At 37.3% G+C, this 26,940-nt stretch overlaps 1 protein-coding gene across 2 annotated transcripts in view; it reads right to left on the bottom strand.

Annotated features, from left to right (window-relative positions):
- The window catches only part of RFC1 (replication factor C subunit 1), a 73,198-nt gene that overhangs the window by 7,796 nt on the left and 38,462 nt on the right, over positions 1-26,940 (bottom strand). Inside the window, exons 7-21 of one of the 2 annotated variants that reach the window (XM_059923179.1) lie at positions 21,140-21,217; positions 19,895-19,982; positions 18,738-19,012; positions 17,887-17,994; positions 16,636-16,815; positions 15,397-15,501; positions 12,903-13,302; positions 11,205-11,317; positions 9,591-9,705; positions 8,210-8,301; positions 7,867-8,004; positions 1,823-1,918; positions 1,602-1,700; positions 254-408; positions 10-127 (exon numbers count right to left, since the gene is read on the bottom strand). In XM_059923179.1, coding sequence (XP_059779162.1) covers positions 10-127; positions 254-408; positions 1,602-1,700; positions 1,823-1,918; positions 7,867-8,004; positions 8,210-8,301; positions 9,591-9,705; positions 11,205-11,317; positions 12,903-13,302; positions 15,397-15,501; positions 16,636-16,815; positions 17,887-17,994; positions 18,738-19,012; positions 19,895-19,982; positions 21,140-21,217 — 2,160 coding nt within the window. The remainder of the gene's footprint in view (positions 1-9; positions 128-253; positions 409-1,601; positions 1,701-1,822; positions 1,919-7,866; positions 8,005-8,209; positions 8,302-9,590; positions 9,706-11,204; positions 11,318-12,902; positions 13,303-15,396; positions 15,502-16,635; positions 16,816-17,886; positions 17,995-18,737; positions 19,013-19,894; positions 19,983-21,139; positions 21,218-26,940) is intronic. The other variant, XM_059923180.1, reaches the window with a different exon arrangement.

Genomic DNA, 26,940 nt, shown 5'->3' with positions numbered 1-26,940 from the left:
TATGCTTACCTGTGTGGGCAGAAGACTCCAGTTTTGCTTATTCCGGATCTGACGGTCCACTAGGTCACCATCAGATATGCTGTCTGCTGCTCTGCTTAAAAGCATCAAGTGCTTTTTCATGTCACCCCTGCAGGAATAAACCAGTCCAAATTACACCACTGTCCACACTCCACACCCCTCCCTCCCAGGTATCTGGCCTTCGTAGGGCTGGGAGGGGTACTAATTCTACCCCTCACTAGCTCTGAATACTCACCCTGCGGCTACAGGCTTCACATGTATGTAGTTCTCCTGGACAAAGAGGGGTGCTATTGAATAATCATAAAAAAAGAGATCTAATTTGTCCACAAGTGACATATGAGCAGTCTCCTCTCCAGTTACAAACACTTTCCGGGCAACATCAAATGGGCCCTAAAAAGAGAGAGGGACATACCTAGTAGAATGACCAATATCCAAAACACTGACAATGCCAAATGCTAGCTAAGATGTGTAGCAACAGAAACTCTCTTTCACTGCTGGTAGGAGTGCAAGATGGTACAGTCACTTTGGAATACAGATCGGTAGTTTCTTACAAAACTAAATATATTCTTAACATACCATCCAACAACTCCGCTCCTTGGTATTTACCCAAGTGAACTGAAAACATATCCACATAAAAAGAAATGACTTACAAAGCCATGAAAAGATATGGAGAAACCTTAAACATATATTACTAAGTAAAAGAAGCCAATCTGAAAAGATGACATACTATACGACTCCAACTATATGACATTCTGAAAAAGGTGAAACTATGGAGACAGTAAAAAGATTAGTGGTTACCAGGGGCTGGGGGAAGGGAGGGATGAACAGGCAAAGCAAAGAGGATTTTTAGGGCAGTGAAAGTATTCTGTATGATACTACAATGGTGGATAAAGGCCACTACATATTTGTCAAAACCCATAGAATGTACACCACCAAGAGCAAACCCTAATGTTAAACTACGGACTGTGGGTGATAATGGTCTCTCAGTGTAGGTCATCAATTGTAACAAATGTGCTGCTCTGGTGGTGGGTGTTGACAGTGGGGGACATTATACAGGGGGATATGCAGGCAATCTCGATTTTGCTGTGAACCTAAAATGGCTCTGAAAATGTTTACTAATTTTTTAAAAAGAGGAAGGGAGGGGAAAAATACTGTTTAATCATTGCTCTAACTGTAATAATAAATTCTGACTGGTGACTAGGTGAAACAACACAGAGATAATTGATACAGACCTCTAGTTTCAGAGAGGTCATTTAAACTATAAGCCAACTGAAACAAGATTATTCTGAACAGTTCCAAAACCATTCAAAACATGAAATCCATACATAAGGGACTCTAGAAAGGCCATTTCGTAACTACTGAGGCATAAAACTTCCCTTTCTCAAAATTTACAATTACATTGACAGTCCTTAAGGAAAAATTCATTTGAATTAGAAACACTTTTAGCAGCTGTCTATATCTCTTACTATAAATATCCATAGGTTCCATAGGTGTCTCAAGGAACTATAAGAACTATTTCAATTAAATTAATACTGACAGGAAAAGAAGGGCTTTGGCACTTAAGAAGTGGAAATTTATTTTACCAATTTGATATCCTTTTTGGCTCTATGAGAATCAGCCTTAGCCTGGTCATAGGTTAGTGCTTTACTTCGTGCACACCACATACTCAGATTGTGTAAAACCTGAAAGAAACACAAGTAAGACACTGTTAAGACAGGAAAATACTGCCACTCCCCATCCCCAAAACACTGAAGGCATCCATTCAAAATAATCATCAATGTTATATAATATATATCTAATTTACCTGTCTGATATCTTGATTGGCTCCCAAAATTATTTCATTCATAGCTGGAGGGGGGATCTTTAAACCCTCTTTAAATGCAATAGACATCATAGCACCCTGAAATTGACAAAGGGGAATGAATCTTCAATGATTTTTTTTTAATTCATATAATCAGATTTTTAAAAAATATTTATCAGGTACTTTTAAAAACTGACCCAGAAAACACTTAAAAAATAAAAAGACACTTTCCCAAGGAACATTATAAGTTTCAATCTCCAGGCTTTGAAGATTGGAGATCTTATGGGGCATTTTTCTACAAAGCTTTCATCCGAAAAGATTTCCTCTTTATGATGAGGCTCTGCCCACATTTCCAATCTTCATGAGCTTGTAGAATTGTGGAACTGAAGAGCCACTGTGGATCTTGAATATTACCTTTCCCAAGCCTCATATATCCCAGAAATCATATTTTCATTCACAGAAAGATAGACAAGATGAAAAGGCAGAGGGCTATATACCAGATGAAGGAACAAGATAAAACCCGAGAAAAACAACTAAATGAAGTGGAGATAGGCAACCTTACAGAAAAAGAATTCAGAATAATGATAGTGAAGATGATCCAGGACGGTGGAAAAAGAATAGAGGCAAAGATCGAGAAGATGCAAGAAATGTTTAACAAAGACCTAGAAGAATTAAAGAACAAACAAACCAAGATGAACAATACAATAACTGAAATGAAAACTACACTAGAAGGAATCAATAGCAGAATAACTGAGGCAGAAGAAAGCATAAGTGACCTGGAAGACAGAATGGTGGAATTCACTGCTGCAGAATAGAATAAAGAAAAAGAATGAAAAGAAATGAAGACAGCCTAAGAGACCACTGGGACAACATTAAACACAACAACATTCGCATTATAGGGGTCTCAGAAGGAGAAGAGAGAGAGAAAGGACCAGAGAAAATATTTGAAGAGATTATAGTCGAAAACTTCCCTAACATGGTAAAGGAAATAGCCACCCAAGTCCAGGAAGTGTGAATCCCATATAGGATAAACCCAAGGAGAAACACACCGAGACACATAGTAATCAAAGTGGCAAAAATTAAAGACAAAGAAAAATTATTGAAAGCAGCAAGGGAAAAACGACAAATAACATACAAGGGAACTCCCATAAGGTTAACAGCTGATTTCTCAGCAGAAACTCTACAAGCCAGAAGGGAGTGGCATGATATACTTAAAGTGATGAAAGGGAAGAACCTACAACCAAGATTACTCTACCTGGCAAAGATCTCATTCAGATTCGATGGAGAAATCAAAAGCTTTACAGACAAGCAAAAGCTAAGAGAATTCAGCACCACCAAACCAGCTCTATAACAAATGCTAAAGGAATTTCTCTAAGTGGGAAACACAAGAGAAGAAAAGGACCTACAATAACAAACCCAAACATTTAAGAAAATGGGAATAGGAACATACATATCGATAATTACCTTAAAGGTAAATGGATTAAATGCTCCCACCAAAAGACACAGACTGGCTAAATGGATACAAAAACAAGACCCGTATATATGCTATCTACAAGAGACCCACTTCAGACCTAGGGACACATACAGACTGAAAGTGAAAGGATGGAAAAAGATATTCCATGCCAATAGAAATCAAAAGAAAGCTGGAGTAGCAATACTCATATCAGATAAAATAGACTTTAAAATAAAGAATGTTACAAGAGACAAGGAAGGACACTACATAATGATCAAGGGATCAATCCAAGAAGAAGATATTACAATTTTAAATATATATGCACCCAACATAGGAGCACCTCAATACAAAAGACAACTGCTAACAGCTATAAAAGAGGAAAGTGACAGTAACACAATAATAGTGGGGGACTTTAACACCTCACTTACACCAATGGACAGATTATCCAAACAAAATAAATAAGGAAACACAAGCTTTAATTGACACAAAGGACCAGATAGATTTAATTGATATTTATAGGACATTCCATCCAAAAACAGCAGATTACACTTTCTTCTCAAGTGCACACGGAACATTCTCCAGGATAGATCACATCTTGGGTCACAAATCAAGCCTCAGTAAATTTAAGAAAACTGAAATCATATCAAGCATCTTTTCTGACCACAACGCTATGAGATTAGAAATGAATTACAGGGGAAAAAATGTAAAAAACACAAACACATGGAGGCTAAACAATACGTGACTAAATAACCAAGAGATCACTGAAGAAATCAAAGAGGAAATCAAAAAATACCTAGAGACAAATGACAATGAAAACACGACGATCCAAAACCTATGGGATGCAGCAAAAGCAGTTCTAAGAGGGAAGTTTATAGCTATACAAGCCTACCTCAAGAAACAAGAAAAATCTCAAACAATCTAACCTTACACCTCAAGGAACTAGAGAAAGAAGAACAAACAAAACCCGAAGTTAGCAGAAGGAAAGAAATCATAAAGATCAGAGCGGAAATAAATGAAATAGAAACAAAGAAAACAACAGCAAAGATCAATAAAACTAAAGGCTGGTTCTGTGAGAAGATAAACAAAATTGATAAACCATTAGCCAGACTCATCAAGAAAAAGAGGGAGAGGACTCAAATCAATAAAATTAGAAATGAAAAAGGAGAAGTTACAACAGACGCCGCAGATATACAGAGCATCCTAAGAGACTACTACAAGCAACTCTATGCCAATAAAATGGACAACCTGGAAGAAATGGACAAATTCTTAGAAAGGTATAACCTTCCAAGAGTGAACCAGGAAGAAATAGAAAATATGAACAGAAGAATCACAAGTAATGAAATTAAAACTGTGTTTAAAAATCTTCCAACAAACAGATGTCCAGGACCAGATGGCTTCACAGGTGAATTCTATCCAACATTTAGAGACGAGCTAACACTCATCCTTCTCAAACTCTTCCAAAAAATTTCAGAGGAAGGAACACTCCCAAACTCATTTTATGAGGCCACCATCACCCTGATACCAAAACCAGACAAAGATACTACAAAAATGAAAATTACAGACCAATATCACTGATGAATATAGATGCAAAAATCTGTAACAAAATACTAGCAAACAGAATCCAACAACACATTACAAGGATCATACACCACGATCAAGTGGGATTTATCCCAGGGATGCAAGGATTCTTCAACATACGCAAATCAATCAATGTGATACACCATATTAACAAATTGAAGAATAAAAACCATATGATCAGCTCAATAGATGCAGAAAAAAGCTTTGGACAAAATTCAACACCCATTTATGATAAAAACTCTCCAGAAACTGGGCACAGAGGGAACCTACCTCAACATAATAAAGACCATATACAACAAACCCACAGCAAGCATCATTCTCAATGGTGAAAAACTGAAAGCCTTTCCTCTAAGATCAGGAATGAGACAAGGATGTCCACTCTCACCACTATTATTCAACATAGTTTTGGAAGTCCTAGCCACGGCAATCAGAGAAGAAAAAGAAATAAAAGGAATATAAATTGGAAAAGAAGAAATAAAACTGTCACTGTTTGCAGATGACATGATACTATACATAGAGAATGCTAAAACTGCCACCAGAAAACTACTAGAGCTAATCAATGAATTTGGTAAAGTTGCAGGATACAAAATTAATGCACAGAAATCTCTTGCATTCCTATACACTAATGATGAAAAATCTGAAAGAGAAATTATGGAAACACTCCCATTTACCATTGCAACAAAAAGAATAAAATACCTAGGAATAAACCTACCTAGGGAGACAAAAGACCTGTATGCAGAAAACTATAAGACACTGATGAAAGAAATTAAAGATGATACCAACAAATGGAGAGATATACCATGTTCTTGGATTGGAAGAATCAACATTGTGAAAATGACTATACTACCCAAAGCAATATACAGATTCAATGCAATCCCTATCGAATTACCAATGGCATTTTTTACGGAACTAGAACAAATAATCTTAAAATTTGTATGGAGACACAAAAGACCCCAAATAGCCTAAGCAGTCTTGAGGGAAAAAAACGGAGCTGAAGGAATGAGACTCCCTGACTTCAGACTATACTACAAAGCTACAGTAATCAAGACAGTGTGGTACTGGCACAAAACAGAAAAATAGATCAATGGAACAAGATAGAAAGCCCAGAGATAAACCCACACACCTATGGTCAACTAATCTATGGCAAAGGAGGCAAGGATATACAATGGAGAAAAGACAGTCTCTTCAATAAGTGGTGCTGGGAAAACTGGACAGCTACATGTAAAAGAATGAAATTAGAACACTCCCTAACACCATACATAAAAATAAACTCAAAATGGATTCGAGACCTAAATGTAAGACCGGACACTATAAAACTCTTAGAGGAAAACATAGGAAGAACACTCTCTGACATAAATCACAGCAAGATCTTTTTTGATCCACCTCCTAGAGTAATGGAAATAAAATCAAAAATAAACAAATGGGACCTAATGAAACTTCAAAGCTTTTGCACAGCAAAGGAAACCATAAACAAGACGAAAAGACAACCCTCAGAATGGGAGAAAATATTTGCAAACGAATCAATGGACAAAGGATTAATCTCCAAAATATATAAACAGCTCATGCAGCTCAATATTAAAGAAACAAACAACCCAATCCAAAAATGCGCAGAAGACCCAGATAGACATTTCTCCAAAGAAGACATACAGATGGCCAAGAAGCACATGAAAAGCTGCTCAACATCACTAATTATTAGAGAAATGCAAATCAAAACTACAATGAGGTATCACCTCACACCAGTTAGAATGGGCGTCATCAGAAAGTCTACGAACAACAAATGCTGGAGAGGGTGTGGAGAAAAGGGAACCCTCTTGCACTGTTGGTGGGAATGTAAATTGATATAGCCACTGTGGAGAACAGTATGGAGGTTCCTTAAAAAACTAAAAATAGAATTACCATATGATCCAGGAATCCCACCACTGGGCATATACCCAGAGAAAACCGTAATTCAAAAAGACACATGCACCCCAGTGTTCATTGCAGCACTATTTACAATAGCCAGGTCATGGAAGCAACCTAAATGCCCATCGACAGACGAATGGATAAAGAAGTTGTGGTACATATATACAATGGAATATTACTCAGCCATAAAAAGGAACGAAATTGAGTCATTTGTTGAGATGTGGATGGATCTAGAGACTTTCATACAGAGTGAAGTAAGTCAGAAAGAGAAAAACAAATATCGTATATTAACGCATGTATGTGGAACCTAGAAAAATGTTACAGATGAGCCAGTTTGCAGGGCAGAAGTTGAGACACAGATGTAGAGAACAAACGTATGGACACCAAGGGGGGAAAACCGCGGTGGGGTGGGGATGGTGGTGTGCTGAATTGGTTGATTGGGATTGACATGTATACACTCATGTGTATAAAATTGATGACTAATGAGAACCTGCAGTATAAATACAAACAAACAAAAAAAGAAATCATATTTTCTCTGTGTATATGCTGTGATAAAGCTCAGAACTTGGGCTTCCCTGGTGGCGCAGTGTTTGAGAATCTGCCTGCTAATGCAGGGGACACGGGTTCGAGCCCTGGTCTGGGAAGATCCCACATGCCGTGGAGCAACTAGGCCCGTGAGCCACAACTACTGAGCCTGCGCGTTTGGAGCCTGTGCTCTGCAATAAGAGAGGCCACGATAGTGAGAGGCCCGCGCACCACGATGAAGAGTGGCCCCCGCTTGCCGCAACTGGAGAAAGCCCTCGCACAGAAATGAAGACCCAACACAGCCAAAAATAAATAAATAAATAATAATTTAAAAAAAAAAAAAAAGCTCAGAACTTGAAGCACTGGTTCAAAAGTTACGTTTATGTTAAAACTGTAATAGCTATAGTCCCTCCCCAAATTGTACTCATTTATACATCTGTCATTAACATATGAAAATACCCTTTCCCATACCCTAGACAACACAATATATTGTCGAGATTTTAAAATGAAAAAAAACAAAACAAAACAAAACACTGACCCAAAAATATATAGGATAGTGTGATGGAGAAAAATATTCCAATTATCATACCTTAATTTGTTCAACCCGAGGTCTTTGAAAACGAAGATCAAAACAATAATGAACCAAAGATCGAATCTTGGGATGATTTCTATCATTGCACATACAAATAATGGGAATTTTTGTATGTTTTATCAGGCCAATTAATTCCTGAAAGGCAAATTTGCAACATAAAAAATTTATAAAAGAACAACAAAATACCACACAACGTATGTATTTTAGGCTTTAAAACCTCCTCAGCAACATGCCTGAATTGCTGTAAATATCACAGCATGATAATTAGTTATTTAAATTTTTTTTTTTTTTTTAAATAAAAATCAACAGTAAAACTTCAAAAATACGGTGCTTTCATTACCTGAATTCCTCCCCTGTCCTCATTGCCGGCCATGCCATCTACTTCATCCATGATGAGAGCATGTTTCGTGCCTACTGAATGGGCTGCTCCGCCTACCCCACGTTGAGAAGCAAAGGGATGGGACACAAACAAAACCACAATTGTTCAAACACGGCTGCTTTAAAAATGTATCTATGTAACACAGGTCCATGGCGTGAAATTCAAAAGGCACAAGAGTAAGCAGTGAAAAGAAATTCTTTCCCACCTCTGTCCCCTAAGATACGCAGTTTCTAGAGGCAAACACTGGGAACAGTCTCCTGTACGTATATCCCTTAAGAGACATTCTATACATATTAAAAACATGTGTACATAAAAATGTATACCTTGGTTTTATCATTTAATATGTTTTTGTGATCTGTTCCTTATCTGCACATACAGAACACCTCATTTATTAAAGGCTATTTAAATATTCCATTTTACACATACATCATAATTAACCACTTTCCACTGATAAAATATGAAATGCCTTCAATCTTTTGCTATTATGAATCGTGTGCAATGAATACCCCTACACATATATGTCATTTTGCATATATACAAGTATAACGGTTGCTGAATTCCAGAATTGGATTTTCTGGGTTAAAAGGTACGTATAATTTAACTTTGAGCAATACTGTCAGATTGCTCTCCAGAGCTGTACCAATTTATACTCCCACTAATCATGTATAAGAGTGACGTTTCCTGAGCAAATTCTTTTTATCATCTTCTACCGTTCAGGTGACCATGCAATATACCATAGATTCTAAATATGCAGTATAGTCTGTAATTTGGGTATCTTATTTTCCGCATAAACTCTGGCCACGCCAGACCACTAGCTACAACCTGAAACACAGTGGCACTTTCACACTATGTCCTTTCTCCTCCTCTACCACCTTTGCCTGAAATAACCTCTTCCACCCACAAACTATTCTCTTTCTCATTCTTCAAGACCCTTTGAACAAACGTCACCCTTTTACTGGTAGTTTTCCCCAATGTCTCAAATAGAATCATTCCTTCACCTACAGCCTTTATCTCCTCTCTCATCGCACTGTATTAGTTATCAGCTTTCTCTCTTCACAGGATTCACTTTTGAATCCTCCAAAATCTGCATAAATATGTCCACATATACATTTTTATCACATTCTCAGAAACCACTAAGACCTGACCAAAAAAAAAAGTTAACTACTGTTCTATCAGAATTATGTCAGAGGCTTTTCTTATTCTCTCATTAGCCCTAGGACTTAGAAGGGTGCCTGGCACATAGTAATGTTCAATACTGGTTACTGAACATTGAAATTAACCTGTTTTTCTTACATAACCTCTCCCCCCCTCACCCAAAAAACCAGTTTAAAAATCCACGTACTTGAATAAAAGCCTTTGATGCTGGTATTATTCAGCGATTCAGCAACAATCTCCTTCAAACTGTTCTTACTCCGAGTGTCACTTGCATTCAGTTCCACGTAGCTATATCCCAATTCCTAATCAAAATGTTGGACACCATTACTATCACAATGCAAATTAATAACTCACCCCCAAAAAACAAGGCAATTAAGGAAGAAAGAGGGTAGAGAAGTCACATAAGTAACCATGGGTGCAAAGATAAAGTAGGATACTAACAGACAATAAGATTAACTATAATATGCCTCACATTATTAAGAGATTCTTTTAAAATATCATATGCATAACATACCACACACACGTAAACACACACAAGTTTGGTCTTAAAACCTTAGCTGACATATCACTAATCTGGAAGAGTATATTTGAACATGAGCAATTTTAATAAGTTTGCTTCTTAAAGTCCCCAAAAGAATTAAATATAACCATCCTAAAATTTCAATAGTAGATCTAGAATTAATCTTTATTAAGATACCAAAAAGTAATTATTGACTCTTTAAGATAAACTATAGAGTTAAATCATTCTTTGTCAAACTATCCCTATACACAATCTTCCTCTCAAATTGTGAAAAGTAATTTGGACTTATTTCCCAAAATTGATCATTATGTTGATCATAAGGCATTATGAAAGACCGTAATTCAATTCCCAAAGAAAGTAATGATAATAATAAAGGGAAAATAAGAGCCATCTTCACAATTGTAGAGACTAGGGAAAAAAATTTTTGTTTTTTTAAATGTTGAATAATAGAGTAGAAAATATATAGTTATTACACCAACTAAAAATTTATGGTCTGGTCCATACAACAAAGACTAAATGAAACCACCAGCCTATCCAACAGAGGGTTGGGAAATCCAGCAATAAATTTTTTTAATATATATTTATTTATTTATTTGGTTGCACCGAGTCTTAGTTGTGGCACGCAGGCTCCTTAGTTGTGGCATGTGAACTCTTTAGTTGCGGCATGTATGTGGGATCTAGTTACCTGACCAGGGATCAAACCCGGGCCCCATGCGTTGGGAGCATGGAGTCTTAACCACTGCACCACCAGGGCAGTCCCAATCCAGCAATAAATTTAAAGTAAGTTTAAAACCTCTCATTTTATTATGCTGATACTATATCATGTATCGTTTCATACCATCCTGATACACGAGCCCTGGTTGGCTCTAGTGCCTCATCCTCTCATTGTCCAGAGATATGGCAGCTGTAGAGACAACAAGAGCAAAGGCAGGATCCCATAGCAGTGAAGAGGTAGACTACCTGGGTTCACACTGTGCCACCACCCTCCTCTATAAGCCTGTTTCATTTGTCACATGAGGATGGCAACAGTACCTATATTCAGTACACAGAATTCTTCCTACAAGGGTATATAAGATATCTGTATCTATAAGAGTCTGTAAGACATATTATCTATAAGATTATACACCCAAGGGCTTATTTGCACACTGTCTGGCACACAAGTGAATATCACCTATTATTATAATAACCAATATTTAAAAAAGGGTGAAAATGACAAATATGCCCAGAACCAAAGCAAATTCTAGAGGTTTGATTTTAGAAAAGTAATGACAGAATACCCACCTGACAAACCAGAGAAGCTGTGGTTGTTTTGCCAACACCGGGAGGGCCTGAGAGCAATGCAGCTTTAAAACTGGAGCCATCATCTTTGCCAGCAAATTTACCAAACTTTGCTGCTAGGAAAAAAGAAGTTCCAGAATGTTAACCTCTACTACCTAAGAGAAATGCAGGAATGGCAGGAATAGCTGCATAAAGTTAGCATCAGGAGCACCTCCAGTTTAGTTCGAAATTTGCAGAATATTTTTTACAAAGTATAAACAACAGTTTCCAGAGCATTTAGTGAAATTCTACTCCCTACCTCACCTCCACTCAAAATGAAACACTATAACTAACTTTAAAACCCGGATTTGAAACAGTAATCTAATGAGTTTCCTTTCCTACAAAAGCACAGGTCGCGAAGCAGACTGCCTGGGCTCTGACCCTAACTCTACGGCTCACCAGCTGGGAGAACTTCAGAAGTGACGTAACCCCGCTGTATCTGTTTCCTCCTTTGTAAAATGAGGGTAACAATAGTAACGCGTCTGGTGGGCATGTTGTGAGGACGGACATGCTGAGCACAGAGCCTGGCATGTCTCAGTAAATACTAACAAGCACAGTCACCTACATGATCACAAAAAGAACGAATTGAAGATGCTGTATCTGCAACTATCCTGCCCAGCTCAACTCCTCCCCTTATCACGTGGGGACCTGGCACATAATGGGTTCTCAGTTCATATACAAGGACTGAGAGAGAGATGGTTAAACCTACTTCAGGCATGGGAAAACGGACTATAGTTCACCCGAAGCCTTAAAAAGTCTTCTCTAGGTACACAAAGCACTTATACCACCTTTTATTTGGTTTTGGAAAGAGAAAAGGGGTCAGCTTAAGTTTAACCCTGTATTATTACAATTATATTATCTAACTGTTATAAATAAAATAAACTGGCATTGTTGGCCAATGTCTAGTGACCACCTAGACATTAATAACCCAGTCATTGCTTTGGGAATTCACTATGATGCTCACTAAATTTTTCCTTCTTATTTCTCACACAGTATCACCCAGGGCTGTGGCTGGAGCTCAAGACAACACTACTAACATTTGTGATTGGAAACTTCAGTTCCAATAATAAATACTTTGGACATTAAATATACATTGTGACTGTTCATTTTCCGTGCCTACCAAAAGCAAACATGCTACTGGGATTTTCAGGCTGCCTACTCCGTAAGCATGCCTCAACTTTTTATTTGCACCTTTCCTCCTGAGTCTCTCTGGCCCTTTCAGGGGTCTTGCTCTCACATGTCTCGGACCTTGGTACATGTATGCTCTCCCACCTGACACTCCCCTCCCTTCACTTAGCTAACTCCTTCTTAGTTTCCAAGTCTTAGCTCAGATATCTCTTCCTCTAGGGATGAGAATCCCTGACCACACACTTCCACCCCCGAGGACCCTATACTTAACCCTGTAACAGTACTTAGCACAATACATTTTAATTACTGGTTTATCTACGTCTCCCTCACTGACCGGGAGTGCCTTAAAGGGGACTGTGTTTTGTTCACAATAGGACTCCTGCGGTCTAGTACAGCACTTAGGCTCAGAGCAGGCTCTCAATAAATGCTTGCTGAGAGATCAATGAACCAACTACTACACTTCCTAACACATGTGTCACTGAGCAATGACATGGTGACAGACACACAAAAAAATGAATGAAGCTGTAAAATCACCGTGTTTCTTATCTTCGGATGGACTCTTGTGCCAGTTTTGGAGCCAGCGTAGGAGTTTGTTGGCACAGCTCTGGTCACCTTGCTGTCCAATTATGGTCTTGAGCGAGGCTGGCTTATATTTATCCACCCAGAGCAAATTTTCCACTTTGTTTTCACTGCTGTCATCAGCCAAGTTCCTAGCCCAGCTGTCACCATTTGTTTCCTCAGCCACCTGCTCCTTGAAGTGCAGGCCTCTCTGAAACATACTTGTTTCCTTTTTTATTGACTTTATAGAGCTTTCCTTTTTGGGAGTCAGTTTGCACTTTTTAGATTCTGATTCCTTCTTAGTTGGACTAATTTTTCGTTTTCCTTGGTCATTTTTTTGGGGTGTTCTTTCCAATTTGGATTTTTCTTTCTTCATCTTAAAAATTGGAGGAAAAAAGAAACCTGATGAGATATAGAGAATTTCCATCCTTCTAAATGTACTCTAGAGGGCAATCTGAGATATCCAAATGAGCTACCCAACCTGGGTCTGTCTTTTCACAATGGACCCTGCTATTTGTGGAAATCCCCATCTTCCAAACTTTAAAAAAATTAACAGCACACCAAAAAGTACCCAAATACAATTTTTAAAATGAGAAGATATTAGTTTTTTGAAAGTAATAAGTATTATAAAATCAGTTTTAAAAAAGGTAAAGGATTAAGAATTTGTTTTCTGACTAGTTAATATTTAATTCCTCCACAAAAACTCGTACACAAATGTTCATAGCAGCATTATTATATTTTATACATACAAATAATTATATTATTATAGCCAAAAAATGGAAACAACCCAAAATGGCCATCAACACATGAACAAATAAACAAAATGTGGTATATCCACACAATGGAATACTAATCACCAATAAAAAGGAGTGAAGCACTGATTTATACTTCAACATAGCTGAACCTTGAAAACACGATGCTAAGTGAAAAAAGCCAGAAAAAAAGACCACATATTCCATGTTTCCCTTTATAGAAAATTTCCAGAACAGGCAAATACATAGACAGAAAGTAGAGTAGTGGTTGCCAGGGGTGGGTATGAAGAGTGACTGCTAATGGGTGCAGCGTTTCTGTGGGGAGTGATGAAAATGTTCTGGAACAGACAGTGGTGACAGCTGCACAGTCTTGTGAGTATACTAAAAACCACTAACATACATTTTAAAAGGGTGAATTTTATGATGTGTGAATAATGTCTCAATAAAAAAAAAAGTGCCTCTTCACCAGTGAGTGGGTGCTAAAATTAGTGGGTGAATGTTTGAGGAAAAACAAGGTATTAAAGTATCTCCCCAAGATATTTATCAATTACAAAGGGGAAAAACTGTCACTTCACCGGTGGGAAAACCAGGCAGAAATCATCTTAACCAAGTAATAGAGGTTAACATCACCAGTAATAAGACACATCGACATCATGCACAGCTGATACGATGCACTGAGGAGGACAGAGTATCACTTATGTGTTCTTCTTTGCCAAAAATGCATAACCTCAATCTAACCATGAGAAAACATCAACAACCCAAACTGAGAGACATTCTACAAAACAACTGACTAGTACTCATCAAATCAAGGTCATAAAAAGACAAGGAAAGACTTGAGGAACTATCATAGATTGGAGGAGACTAAGAAGACACAATTCAGTGCAGTGTGGGATCCTAAGGATAACGGGGGGGAATTGTGAAGTTAACAGCATGGCATGAATGTTAACCTCCTGGTTTTGATAACTGTATTACGGCTATGTAAGCTGTCAACATTAGGGGACACTGATGACAGGCTAATCCAAATCATTCCCCAAGATTTTTCTAACTGGAATAAATCGGAAGACCACCTCACCACTTGGGTGACAGAGCTGGGGACATTAAACTTGGGCTGCTGGCACCCCTGTGTCCTACACATGGAAAAGACCTGTATATAGTGGAAATGAATAAAGCTAACACTAGGAGAAGTAAAGAGACAGAAACTGAAAGGGTCCTAAAAGCACTGCAGTCTGTACATGCAGTAGTTCCTACATCCAACTGCCCAGAGTTTAGTTATGTGAGTCAAAATTTTTTCCTTTTTGCTAAAGCTAATATCGGCTTGGTTTCTGTCACAACTGGAAAAGTCCTAATATAGTTCTAAATGAAAATATTATCATGCTGATACCTATAGTATATCCTTCAAAGAACTCTTAAGCAAGAACCTTTGCACAATGTTATTGCAAGAATATGGAAAATATGGACGGTTTAAGTAGATATGGTAAGTGCAATACAAGGTCCCCTCTCCCTCCTCATACTCCTTTGAGAAAGGTAAGGAAATACATCAAAGACAACAGCCTACAGCAGAGTCCACCACTCAAAAGGAAATAAGGTAAGTTCATTTGCGGTAGAAGGAAAAGTTAATTTTTTAGCCCACAGACCTTCATCCACCCAAGAAATGTCTCTGTGAAACAGGGAAGTTGCTATACACCAACTTAAATAAGTCAAGTTCATTGTATACAAACCTCAGCTTCAGCTGCTATTTCATACTTGGACTTCTTGCCTGGCATAGTTCGAATCAGATTCAATAGGCCATCCTCATCAATAATTTTTGTTCCCAAGGCTGCTGCCTATTAATTAAAAATGCAAATCATTGAAACCATTACTTTCTGTAAAAAAAAAAATATGATTCTCAGGCTTGTCAGAAGGTGAAAAACCACATTTGTAAATTAGATAACACTGGAATATTTTCTAAAACCACGTTCATGAAAAAGTATCATTAAAAAGAAAGAAAATAACAGATACCTCCTCTAAGAGTGGTGGGTTGGCACCTGAGGTATCACACTGCCACTTCTGTGGATTGCTTTACCTCTCCCTCTGCCCTACAAAGGTCAAAGCCACTAGGGTCAAAGCCAGATCGGCTGGCAGACATTCTCCTCCACCTTATCCCTGCTAACAGAACTCCAATGTGTCCATCTCCAAGTGATGACTTATGATTGGTCTGAGAATCAGAAAAGTCCTCATCCTCCCCAACCTCTCGTGTAGCTGTGAATGGCCATGTGACAGCTCCGGCCACTGAGACTTAAGTGGAATTCTGTTAAGAGGTGTTTCCAGGAAAACTCTTATAAGGTCAGTCACAGCTAGTATGACATCTTGTCACTGCTCCCTATTTCCTGCCTTACATGTGAACTTGAGAGTGGCAGCTACCTTGCAACACAAGGCAACGTGCATGAAGACAGAAGTGGAGGATGGCACTAAGTCTAGCTACATCACCGAGGTGCTGAACCATCCCCCGCAACTGCCTGCCTCTGGAATTCTCATAAGGTAAGGAAATAAGCAGCTATTTGTCAAAACCACAGTTAGTCAGGTATTCTATTACTTGGAATTAAGTGCAACAGACCTTCCAATAAAAAGATCTTCCAGTTAAAAAACTTAAGATGGAGTCCACAGCAGCATATATAGGAATACTTAGGACTAGAAAAAGAGGAAAACTGCATTTGCTTCTATCTTCAAAAAAATATTTTGATTAGAATACTACACTAAGAAAGCCAAGTAAATAGGAACTGTGCCTTCAACTGGAAAACCAAAATCCCAGGGTCAAAGCCAAACAACATTTCTGTGGAGAAGAAATAATGAAGAAATTATTTTTCCATTTTTTTCCTTCATCTCACTCTGTGTAAAGGACATTACTACATATGGTCACATGAAGAGCCTGCCAAGGCAAGCAGGCTACTTCACTGTGCTGAGAACACAGCAGTACCCACCTTATCACTCTTGGACTGACCACTGTCACGACCCATGACAAGGTAGTTTGTTTTCTTGCTGACATTTCCTGTTACTTTTCCCCCATAACGCTCAATTAGAGACTTGGCCTCATCTCGTTCAATGGACTCCAGCACTCCTGTGATTACAAATGTAAGGCCTTCCAAGCAATTTTCAGCTCCCTAAAAACCAAAGTGTTCAAGCAGAGAGGAAATTACATGACAGCTTTCCAAAGAAATATTTGGCATCAAAGCTGCAGGAAGTTGATTTTTCTCATTCGACATCATAAATAATCTCAGCATGAAAAAATTTACAGGAAATTTACAGCAAATAAGCAGGAACAAATTAAATCCTGAGAAATTCTTATGTAGGTTAACATTTAATAAACTTATAAAACCAGCAATAAAAAATATATGTCCAATGTGGTTAAGAAAGTGTATTAAAATTATCCATTCATACCATTCTCATTTTTTTAAATATTTAAACTACTAGTTAACTTGTAAAACTTTAACAACCAGATGCAATGCACCTACAGAATATCTTGCTATTGTTAAAAAATGAAAGTTTCAATTCTGAAAAAACTAAACAAGTTTGAGCTCCTGCCCTTCTCTCTGGCTGTTTACCCTATGATAGTAAATCTAACAACCTGCGAGCAACTTAAAGGCAACAGCACATAATCTCTTGATTGGAAAGTTAACTTGATAATACAAAAGACACGCGCCAAAGAGAGCCAAGTCCTACAGATTTTGCCTTTTCCATCGAAGCTAGTTCACTTCTCAGCCCTTTCACTGCTACTAGCCTAGACAAGTCACTATTATTTCTCACTATCTCTCCTAATTGATCTCCCTATATTTATTCCTCCCCCTCCACTGCACTCTATATTCAGCAGCCAGAGTGCTCTCCTTGAAATGTAAATCTGATCATACTTTTCCCCACTTACAACTCCTCTTAGGGCCAGGTTCCTCTGTCACACCCCCTAAAAGAATCTCGGATTTTTCCCTTATGGCACATATCACAATTATAATTAAATAATAATTTACTTAATGTCTCTTTCCTGAGTTAGACCATAAGCACCATGAAGGCAAAGAGCATGAATCTTGTGACTGCCACAGCCTATCTCCTAAATCGTAAAGATGGTGACTAAGGCTTTTCTGTTCATTTTTAATTATTAATTCTCTGCTACTATAAACATGGTAAATACATACATAGACCCACAGACCAGAGGCCATGACATATCCTCTCAGTACTCTTACCTTCGGTATCTCTTTGGAGCCCAGAGCTTTGGGACCTTCTCGATTTAAGTAGCTTCGATAAGCTTGATAATTAGTGCGTCTCTTTTCAGAATCTTCAGGACTTATAGACTTCGGGGAGAGGGAGAGGAAATTGAATAAAGTCATGCAAATTTAATGTAAAATTAAAAATACATATCAATAAATAAACATTAAGTCACTTCAGTGTTTGATCCTGATATTAACAATTTTAGCTACAGAGGTACTCCCCAATTTACACGTGCCTGGCTTATAAATATCCCTGCCATCAGCCCTTCTCAAACCTTTTGACTCTCTCTAAAGGCACATACCTCAGGGTAGACTGGGTGTATAAGCCAAGTTGTTAGCCCCAAGCAAAAAAAACGAAAAGGAAGACTTCCCTGGTGGCACAGTGGTTAAGAATCCGCCTGCCAATGCAGGGGAAATGGGTTCAAGCCCAGGTCCGGGAAGATCCCACATGCCGCGGAGCAACTAAGCCCATGTGCCACAGCTACTGAGCCTACGCTCTAGAGCCCGCGAGCCACAACTACTGAGCCCGCATGCCACAACTACTGAAGCCTGTGCGCCTAGAGCCCCTGCTCCGCAACAAGAGAAGCCACCACAATGAGAAGCCCATGCACCGCAACAAAGAGTAGCCCCTGCTCGCCACAACTAGAGAAAGCCTGCATGCAGCAACAAAGACCCAACGCAGCCAAAAATAAATAAATAAATAAATTTATTTATTTAAAAAAAAAAAAGTACTATAATGACTTACAAAGTTCGAAATAAAACTTGAAAACAATCAAACCAAGATCAACACACAGCCCCCAAATGATATGCTTTTAGAAAATTTATACCTCTTTTTTAGCTGGAGAACTTTTGATTTTCTTAGGAGTTCTTGTCTCTTTTAACTCAATGGCATTTTCTTTTCTTTTTGAGGCCATAGGCTCTGTTTCTTTATTAGAACTTTCTTCTTTTTTTTTCAAAAGTGTCAGCTTGGAACTGGTTTTTGGAGAAGAAGTTTCTCCTATTTTATGAGTAGATGACCTGGAATGTTGCTGAGATTCTTTTGAACTTTCATATTTAGTTTGCTTCTTAGGACTGCAATTCTTTCTGTTATCTGAAAATTGTTCTGTTTTTATTAGGAAGAAAGAAAAGATTATGATTGTTGTTTTTGGAAAATGATACCCAATATCAAGATTATTTTTTCATTTTTCAACTGAATAGTCTTAATAGGACACAACGTCATATGGTGACTTCATAACATGCACATTAAGATTTTAGTTCTTCAGTTTATACAGAACATTTATTTTTAAAAATTAAACATCTGTATATTACTTCTTTGTATAACCAGTTCAAATTAAGGGATCTGCCTTTTTAAATATAAATTACTCACTAATTGAAATAATATGGTAAACTACATCTGAGAACATGGACTTTATTCCACAGATAAATGTCAATGATCTGAAATTCACACAGAGAAAAGTTGTTAATTAAAATATGTTACATAAAAAATTCTGTTTGTAATAAAGTCTGAAAGAATCTTGGGATTTCAAGACTAAAATTATATGAACAGATATACTTATAAGATTAAGCCCATCTATATTAACAGATGGTTAGATATCAGAACCACTAAAAAAAAAAAACTAAAACCTACAGACAACGAGCAGAAGAGCTTCAGATGACCTGGACAACTATGAGCCAACTCTATGAGCCTGAAACATCTAGTTCTTTGTCTTCACGTATTGAAGTCCACACAGTTGCACTACACTTGGAAATAAACATGAAGCCGAGAGCTATGATACATTTCTCACAATCAGAGCAGACAGGCATTCTACACCAACTAATATCCAAACAGCTTCCTAGGTGTCTAAGTAGAACACGCTCCAGCACTCCTATGAAATATCTATCTAAGAATACCAGGTAATTACTGAACAGAACATTTAAAAATGGTTACATGAATTTTCTTCGATAAAGATAAATGTTCCAGCTTACTTTTTTCTGCTAGTTTTACCTTTATGATGATATTTAGGTTTTTCTGCTTTATATAAACTGGCTTGTACAAATGAAAACGTCTCTCTCTCTCCTGGGTCCTTTTGAGCCTAAGAAAACGTAAAAAGTGTCAAATGTGACAAACAACAGGAAAACTATTACCACAAAATATGTTGTTAAAATCAACCAAAGATTAAGGGTCATCTTCCAAAGTAGAGGAACAATACAATAAATTTTCATTCATTTATACACAAAATTTCTGGGGCAAATGAAACATGTTTTATTACTTTTAATTTTACAGATGAGGAAACAGATGAAAGGGTATAAAAAATACATCTATAAAAAATTATGCCAGTTGTTCCCCACTTGTGAGTCTGAAAATGAAAGCCTTGTTTCTGCTGGTTTCATCTCCATTCTCAAATTGTTAGCATTATGCAGTTAAAAACTAAAATCTAAACCCAAAAGACTAAATTAAAAACAATCTAAAGATCAAAAGAAAAATAAAGAGTATTTTCTCAAGAGAAAAAAAATGTCCATTCTCTTCACTGCTCCTTCAAAACTCTACATTTTACAAAGAGGTCACAAATTGGGGTGCATGATACAGCATTTTTTTAAAATAATTCTAATTTAAATGCCTTTAGATGAAGTAAGGCTTTTCAAATGACAAAGTCCCCACCATACCCTATTGTATTACACCTGCCTGCTGTAAAATCTTTTAAAATAGTCAGATATTGATGACAATATTAACAGAATGTGATTTAACAGAAATAAGGCTAATTTTTTGGAGATCAAGTGCTTAAAGAAAAAAATCTTGATGCTTTTAGAGATTCCCAAAAATGCACTCATTATTATTTGAGACTGTCCTAATACAGATCTTAAAGTTAGCTAACTAGAAACAGCAAAATTATGTTTTTAAAAAGACAGTAATTAATATTAAAATTATTAAACTTCAGATTCCATCGGAATCTTTACAAGTGTTATTCTCTGAACAAGTACATGAGAACCCCTTTGTGACAGAGAGTAAGTAAAAGTTACAACTTGTTTTGTGAAGAAGGGTTTTGGTTGGCTTTGGCTCTATCAACCTTCCTTTAGGAAGAAGTTTCTCAATGAGCTTCTCCAAAAACATTTTAATAAATGAAAATAATTTAGCTTCTCTCTACAAGAGTTATTCATGGTTTTATCTCCAGAGCCTAGACTACACAGGTCTGAAAGGGAACACTGATCTGTACTGTATATTCAGAGTGCAAACAGCCTGGTAAAACACCACCTTTTTGGTCTTGGGTTCTTCATCCAACATGGCTAATGTTCTGGCAAACTCTTCATCTTCATGCAGTTGTCTCTCTAGCTGTAAAAAGCGTCAACACAGTGAGCTGCTTTTTTTCTTTTTGTAAATGAAAAGTTTTAAAATGTGTGGTTCATGATGCTTAAAAGAAACCGGAAAAACATTTCCCAGAAAGTAACTAGGACATTTTTTCACTTAATAGCTGAGTATCACAAGTTTCTTTCGCTAAGCCAAATTAGACTGCAGAACATATATCTCTAGTTTTGCAGGCATGATAGATAAATTGAGCATAGAGTTCCAAGTCTTTAGCTTTTTCTTAATGGTCCCAATGCAACACTTACAGATCTCTCATCTCTATTAATTTTAAACTCTGAAAAGAGTTCAGGAGAGAATCATTATCCTAACAGAAAAACAATAGCCTTGTGGGGGATGGGGGCGGGGCACACATAGAATTGAATCTATAAACCAAGAAAATTATATACCTTCTTTGCACACACAGTAAGATACATACTAATGCAACTATCACTAATATCATCAAACTTCTATTTTCAATTACTAATTCAAATGTATCTGTTCTGATATTTTTTTAAATTGAAGTATAGTAGACTTAACATTAGCATATTAGTTTAAGGGGTACAACACAGTAGTAATTTATCTGTCCTGACTTTTGAAAATTTAAGTCATTATATCAGAAGTTTTCCTAAAATGCTAATGTAACACGCAGACATTCTAGTCACCTCGCTGTTATTTCCAAATATTTTTACTTTCAGTAAAATGGAGCTCTTCCAGAAGAGAACGTGTGGAAGTAGAATATATTTCTCATGATAAATTAAACGGTTTTATGCTCCCTGATAAAATGGCCTAATACAATCTATTATTCTAACAAAGGAAAGGACCTCAAAATCCACCCAATCAAAAAGAAAAGGTTTAGAAACTGGTATAAGCCTGGTAAGAGCTCAGTAACCAAGCCTCCTCTTGTCTATAAAATGAACTAACTCAAGCTACAAAGAACTATAAGCAAGCCAGACAGATGCAGATCAATATACTCTCTATTGCCTAATATTTCTTCACCATAGCTGAACTACACATCTAATTTCTAAAAACAATATGAAAATCTTCATCATATAAAGGTCCTTCAAACTCTAAACTTCCAGTGGTCCTGCAAGGATTTCTGGTTGAACTTTACACCATTTTTCTAAAATTTCACACTAGGTAGTATACTTCTAGTAAAGAGGATTCTAGATGTTTTAGAAGACAGAAGAAATTTAAATACTTCCATTAGAAATTCATTACTGGTAATTATGGCATCATGTGACCAAAAGTCTTATATTTTAATACAATGTTTATTAGCACAGCAGATAGTGTTTAACATACTGACTTGCATGTTAGATTCTGGGCACACATTCACTAAATGAATAAACCAAAAGGTGAAAGTGAGGGGGGGAAAAGAAAATAGATGCTCTTAGAGGGATAATTAGGAAAGACATCATCAGTCAGTTATTAACACTCTGAAAGTCCTTCATCAGACTAATAAGTTACCCAAACAGGATACTGAAAGAATGTGATAGAAATGGGAAAACAGAGGATTGTGATACAAAGTGCCACACCTGGTTTGGAAAGGATAGGGTAAGCCTCCAGTATTTCAGACAGATAAGAAGTCAGGTCCCTAAAAACATCACTTCATGATCTTACCTAGGCCATCTGTCCTACCCTGAGTCATGTGGATATCTGTATGTAGTTTATAAAATTCAGTGTCGTCAATAAGATGGAAAAAGATTTTGAAAACACATACTATAAACTGCCAAATTAATAAAATGTGAAAAGTCAGCATATTTCAGAAGACTAGAATACTGTTCTCTCACAACAATTGTTATCAAGAGCCCCTTCTTTGTATATGTAGAGCTGATTCACTTTGTTATAAAGCAGAAACTAGCACACCATTGTAAAGCAATTATACTCCAATAAAGACGTTTAAAAAAAAAAAAGAGCCTCTTCTTTGCCAAGCACTAAGATGAACACTGATGTCACAACAGTTGAGACATAAACAGCCCTGGGAGGTAGAGTTTAAAGTCTACATACAGGAAGACACTGAAATAGCAATTTAAGAAGACACAAATAAACGTTAATAGTAGCTACAGGGCATACAGAAGGGATTTCTAACATAGTTTAGGGAATATGAGAAAGTCACACTTAAGCTAATAAACAGGAAGGAGGTTCAAACAGCAGGTACCAAGGTCTGGAGCCTCTGACAGAGACGAACACTCCCCCTTGAAATACCTTCTTCACTTGGCTTACATAAAATACCAAGCTTTCATCAGTGTCTTATAATTTTCTGCATACAGATCTTTTGTCTCCTTAGGTAGGTTTATTCCTAGATATTTTATTCTTTTTGTTGCAGTGGTAAATGGGAGTGTTTTCTTAATTTCACTTTCAGATTTTTCATCATTAGTGTATAGGAATGCAAGAGATTTCTGTGCATTAATTTTGTATCCTGCTACTTTACCAAATTCATTGATTAGCTCTAGTAGTTTTCTGGTAGCTTCTTTAGGATTCTCTACGTATAGTATCATGTCATCTGCAAACAGTGACAGCTTTACTTCTTCTTTTCCGATTTGGATTCCTTTTATTTCTTTTTCTACTCTGATTGCTGTGGCTAACACTTCCAAAACTATGTTGAATAATAGTGGTGAGAATGGGCAACCCTGTCTTGTTCCTGATCTTAGTGGAAATGGTTTCAGTTTTTCACCATTGAGGACAATGTTGGCTGGGGGTTTGTCATATATGGCCTTTATTATGTTGAGGAAAGTTCCCTCTATGCCTACTTTCTGCAGGGCTTTTATCATAAATGGGTGTTGAATTTTGTCGAAAGCTTTCTCTGCATCTATTGAGATGATCATATGGTTTTTCTCCTTCAATTTGTTAATATGGTGTATCACGTTGATTGATTTGCGTATATTGAAGAATCCTTGCATTCCTGGGATAAACCTCACTTAATCATGGTGTATGATCCTTTTAATGTGCTGTTGGATTCTGTTTGCTAGTATTTTGTTGAGGATTTTTGCATCTATGTTCATCAGTGATATTGGCCTGTAGTTTTCTTTCTTTGTGACATCTTTGTCTGGTTTTGGTACCAGAGTGATGGTGGCCTCGTAGAATGAGTTGGGGAGTGTTCCTGGAGAGATATACCATGTTCTTGGATTGGAAGAATCAACATTGTGAAAATGACTCTACTACCCAAAGCAATCTACAGATTCAATGCAATCCCTATCGAACTACCACTGGCATTTTTCACAGAACTAGAACAAAAAATTTCACAATTTGTATGGAAACACAAAAGACCCCGAATAGCCAAAGCAATCTTGAGAACGAGAAAAGGAGCTGGAGGAATCAGGCTCCCTGACTTCAGACTATACTACAAAGGTACAGTAATCAAGACAGTATGGTACTGGCACAAAAACAGAAATATAGATCAATGGAACAGGATAGAAAGCCCAGAGATAAACCCATGTACATAATGCCACCTTATCTTTGATAAAGGAGGCAAGCATATACAGTGGAGAAAAGACAGCCTCTTCAATAAGTGGTGCTGGGAAAACTGGACAGGTACATGTAAAAGTACGAAATTAGAACACTCCCTAACACCATACACCAAAATAAACTCAAAATGGATTAAAGACCTAAATGTAAGGCCAGACACTATCAAACTCTTAGAGGAAAACATAGGCAGAACACTCTATGACATAAATCACAGCAAGATCCTTTTTGACCCACCTCCTAGAGAAATGGAAATAAAAACAAAAATAAACAAAAATAAACAAAAAAAATGGAAATAAAAACAAAAAAATAAAATAGACCTAATGAAACTTAAAAGCTTTTGCACAGCAAAGGAAACCATAAACAAGACCAAAAGGCAACCCTCAGAATGGGAGAAAAGTATTTGCAAATGAAGCAACTGACAAAGGATTAATCTCCAAAATTTACAAGCAGCTCATGCAGCTCAATAACAAAAACACAAACAACCCAATCCAAAAATGGGCAGAAGACCTAAATAGACATTTCTCCAAAGAAGATATACAGATTGCCAACAAACACATGAAAGAATGCTCAACATCATTAATCATTAGAGAAATGCAAATCAAAACTACAATGAGATATCATCTCACACCAGTCAGAATGGCCATCATCAAAAAATCTAGAAACAATAAATGCTGGAGAGGGTGTGGAGAAAATAGAACACTCTTGCACTGTTGGTGGGAATGTAAATTGATACAGCCACTATGGAAAACAGTATGGAGGTTCCTTACAAAACTACAAATGGAACTACCATACGACCCAGCAATCCCACTACTGGGCATATACCCTGAGAAAACCATAATTCAAAAAGAGTCACGTACCAAAATGTTCACTGCAGCTCTATTTACAATAGCCAGGACATGGAAGCAACCTAAGTGTCCATCATCGGATGAATGGATAAAGAAGATGTGGCACATATATACAATGGAATATTACTCAGCCATAAAAAAGAAACGAAATTGAGTTATTTGTAGTGAGGTGGATGGAGTTAGAGTCTGTCATACAGAGTGAAGTAAGTCAGAAAGAGAAAAACCAATACAGTATGCTAACACATATATATGGAATCTAAGGAAAAAAAAAAAAAAGTCGTGAAGAACCTAGTGGTAAGACGGGAATAAAGACACAGACCTACTAGAGAATGGACTTGAGGATATGGGGAGGGGGAAGGGTAAGCTGTGACAAAGTGAGAGAGTGGCATGGACATATATACACTACCAAACGTAAAATAGCTAGCTAGTGGGAAGCAGCCGCATAGCACAGGGAGATCAGCTCGGTGCTTTGTGACCACCTAGAGGGGTGGGATAGGGAGGGTGGGAGGGAGGGAGATGCAAGAGGGAAGAGATATGGGAACATATGTATACGTATAACTGATTCACTTTGTTATAAAGCAGAAACTAACACACCATTGTAAAGCAATTATACTCCAATAAAGATGTTAAAAAAGATAAATAAATAAATTAAAATTAAATACCAAGCTTTCCTGATTGTCCTACTTCACTAGCCACTTTCTTTAAATCTCCTCTGCTGGAGCATCCTTCTCTTCCTGACCTCTCATTGTTAACAGGGCCCCAGAGCTCAATCCTGAGACTTCTTTTCTGTTTACGTTCTCTCCCCATGATCTCATCTAGTTACACTGGTTTTAATACCATTCAAATGTTAATGATCCCAAATAAATATCTTCAGCTTAGACCTCTCCCCTGAGCTCCAGATTCCTCTACCCAACTACCCACTCTGCATCTCCATTTGGAAGCCTATTAGGCATCTCAAACTTATGTGCAAAACTGAATTCTTGATATCCCTGTACCAGTGTTCCAGTCTTAATAAATGATATCACCATTCACCCAGTTGCTCAAGCCGAAAAACATGGAGTCATCTTTGAATCTTCTCTTTCCCTCCTACCTTACGTCCAGTCTATCTGCAACAACTTGAAGGTTGCACCTTCAAAGCATATACAGATGATGACCACTTCTCACTACCTCTTCCATTACCCCCATCCTGGTAAAAGCCAACATATTCTCTCACCTCCCCTACCGTAACAGTCTCCAAAATGATCGGCTTTTGCTCTTGCCCACCGTGGTTTCTTTAGCTTCATAGCAGCCAGAATAATTTTCTTTTAAGATCCATCAAAAGTCATGTCATTTCTCTATTCAATACTCCAATGGCTTCTCATCTCACAGAGACTAAAATCCAAACTCCTTACCATCCCAAGTCCT

The sequence above is a fragment of the Balaenoptera ricei genome, chromosome 5, assembly GCF_028023285.1.
Source record: "Balaenoptera ricei isolate mBalRic1 chromosome 5, mBalRic1.hap2, whole genome shotgun sequence".
NCBI lineage: Eukaryota > Metazoa > Chordata > Mammalia > Artiodactyla > Balaenopteridae > Balaenoptera > Balaenoptera ricei.
The sequence above is the reverse complement of the archived record's forward strand: the minus strand, read 5'-3'. Positions and strand labels throughout refer to the sequence as shown.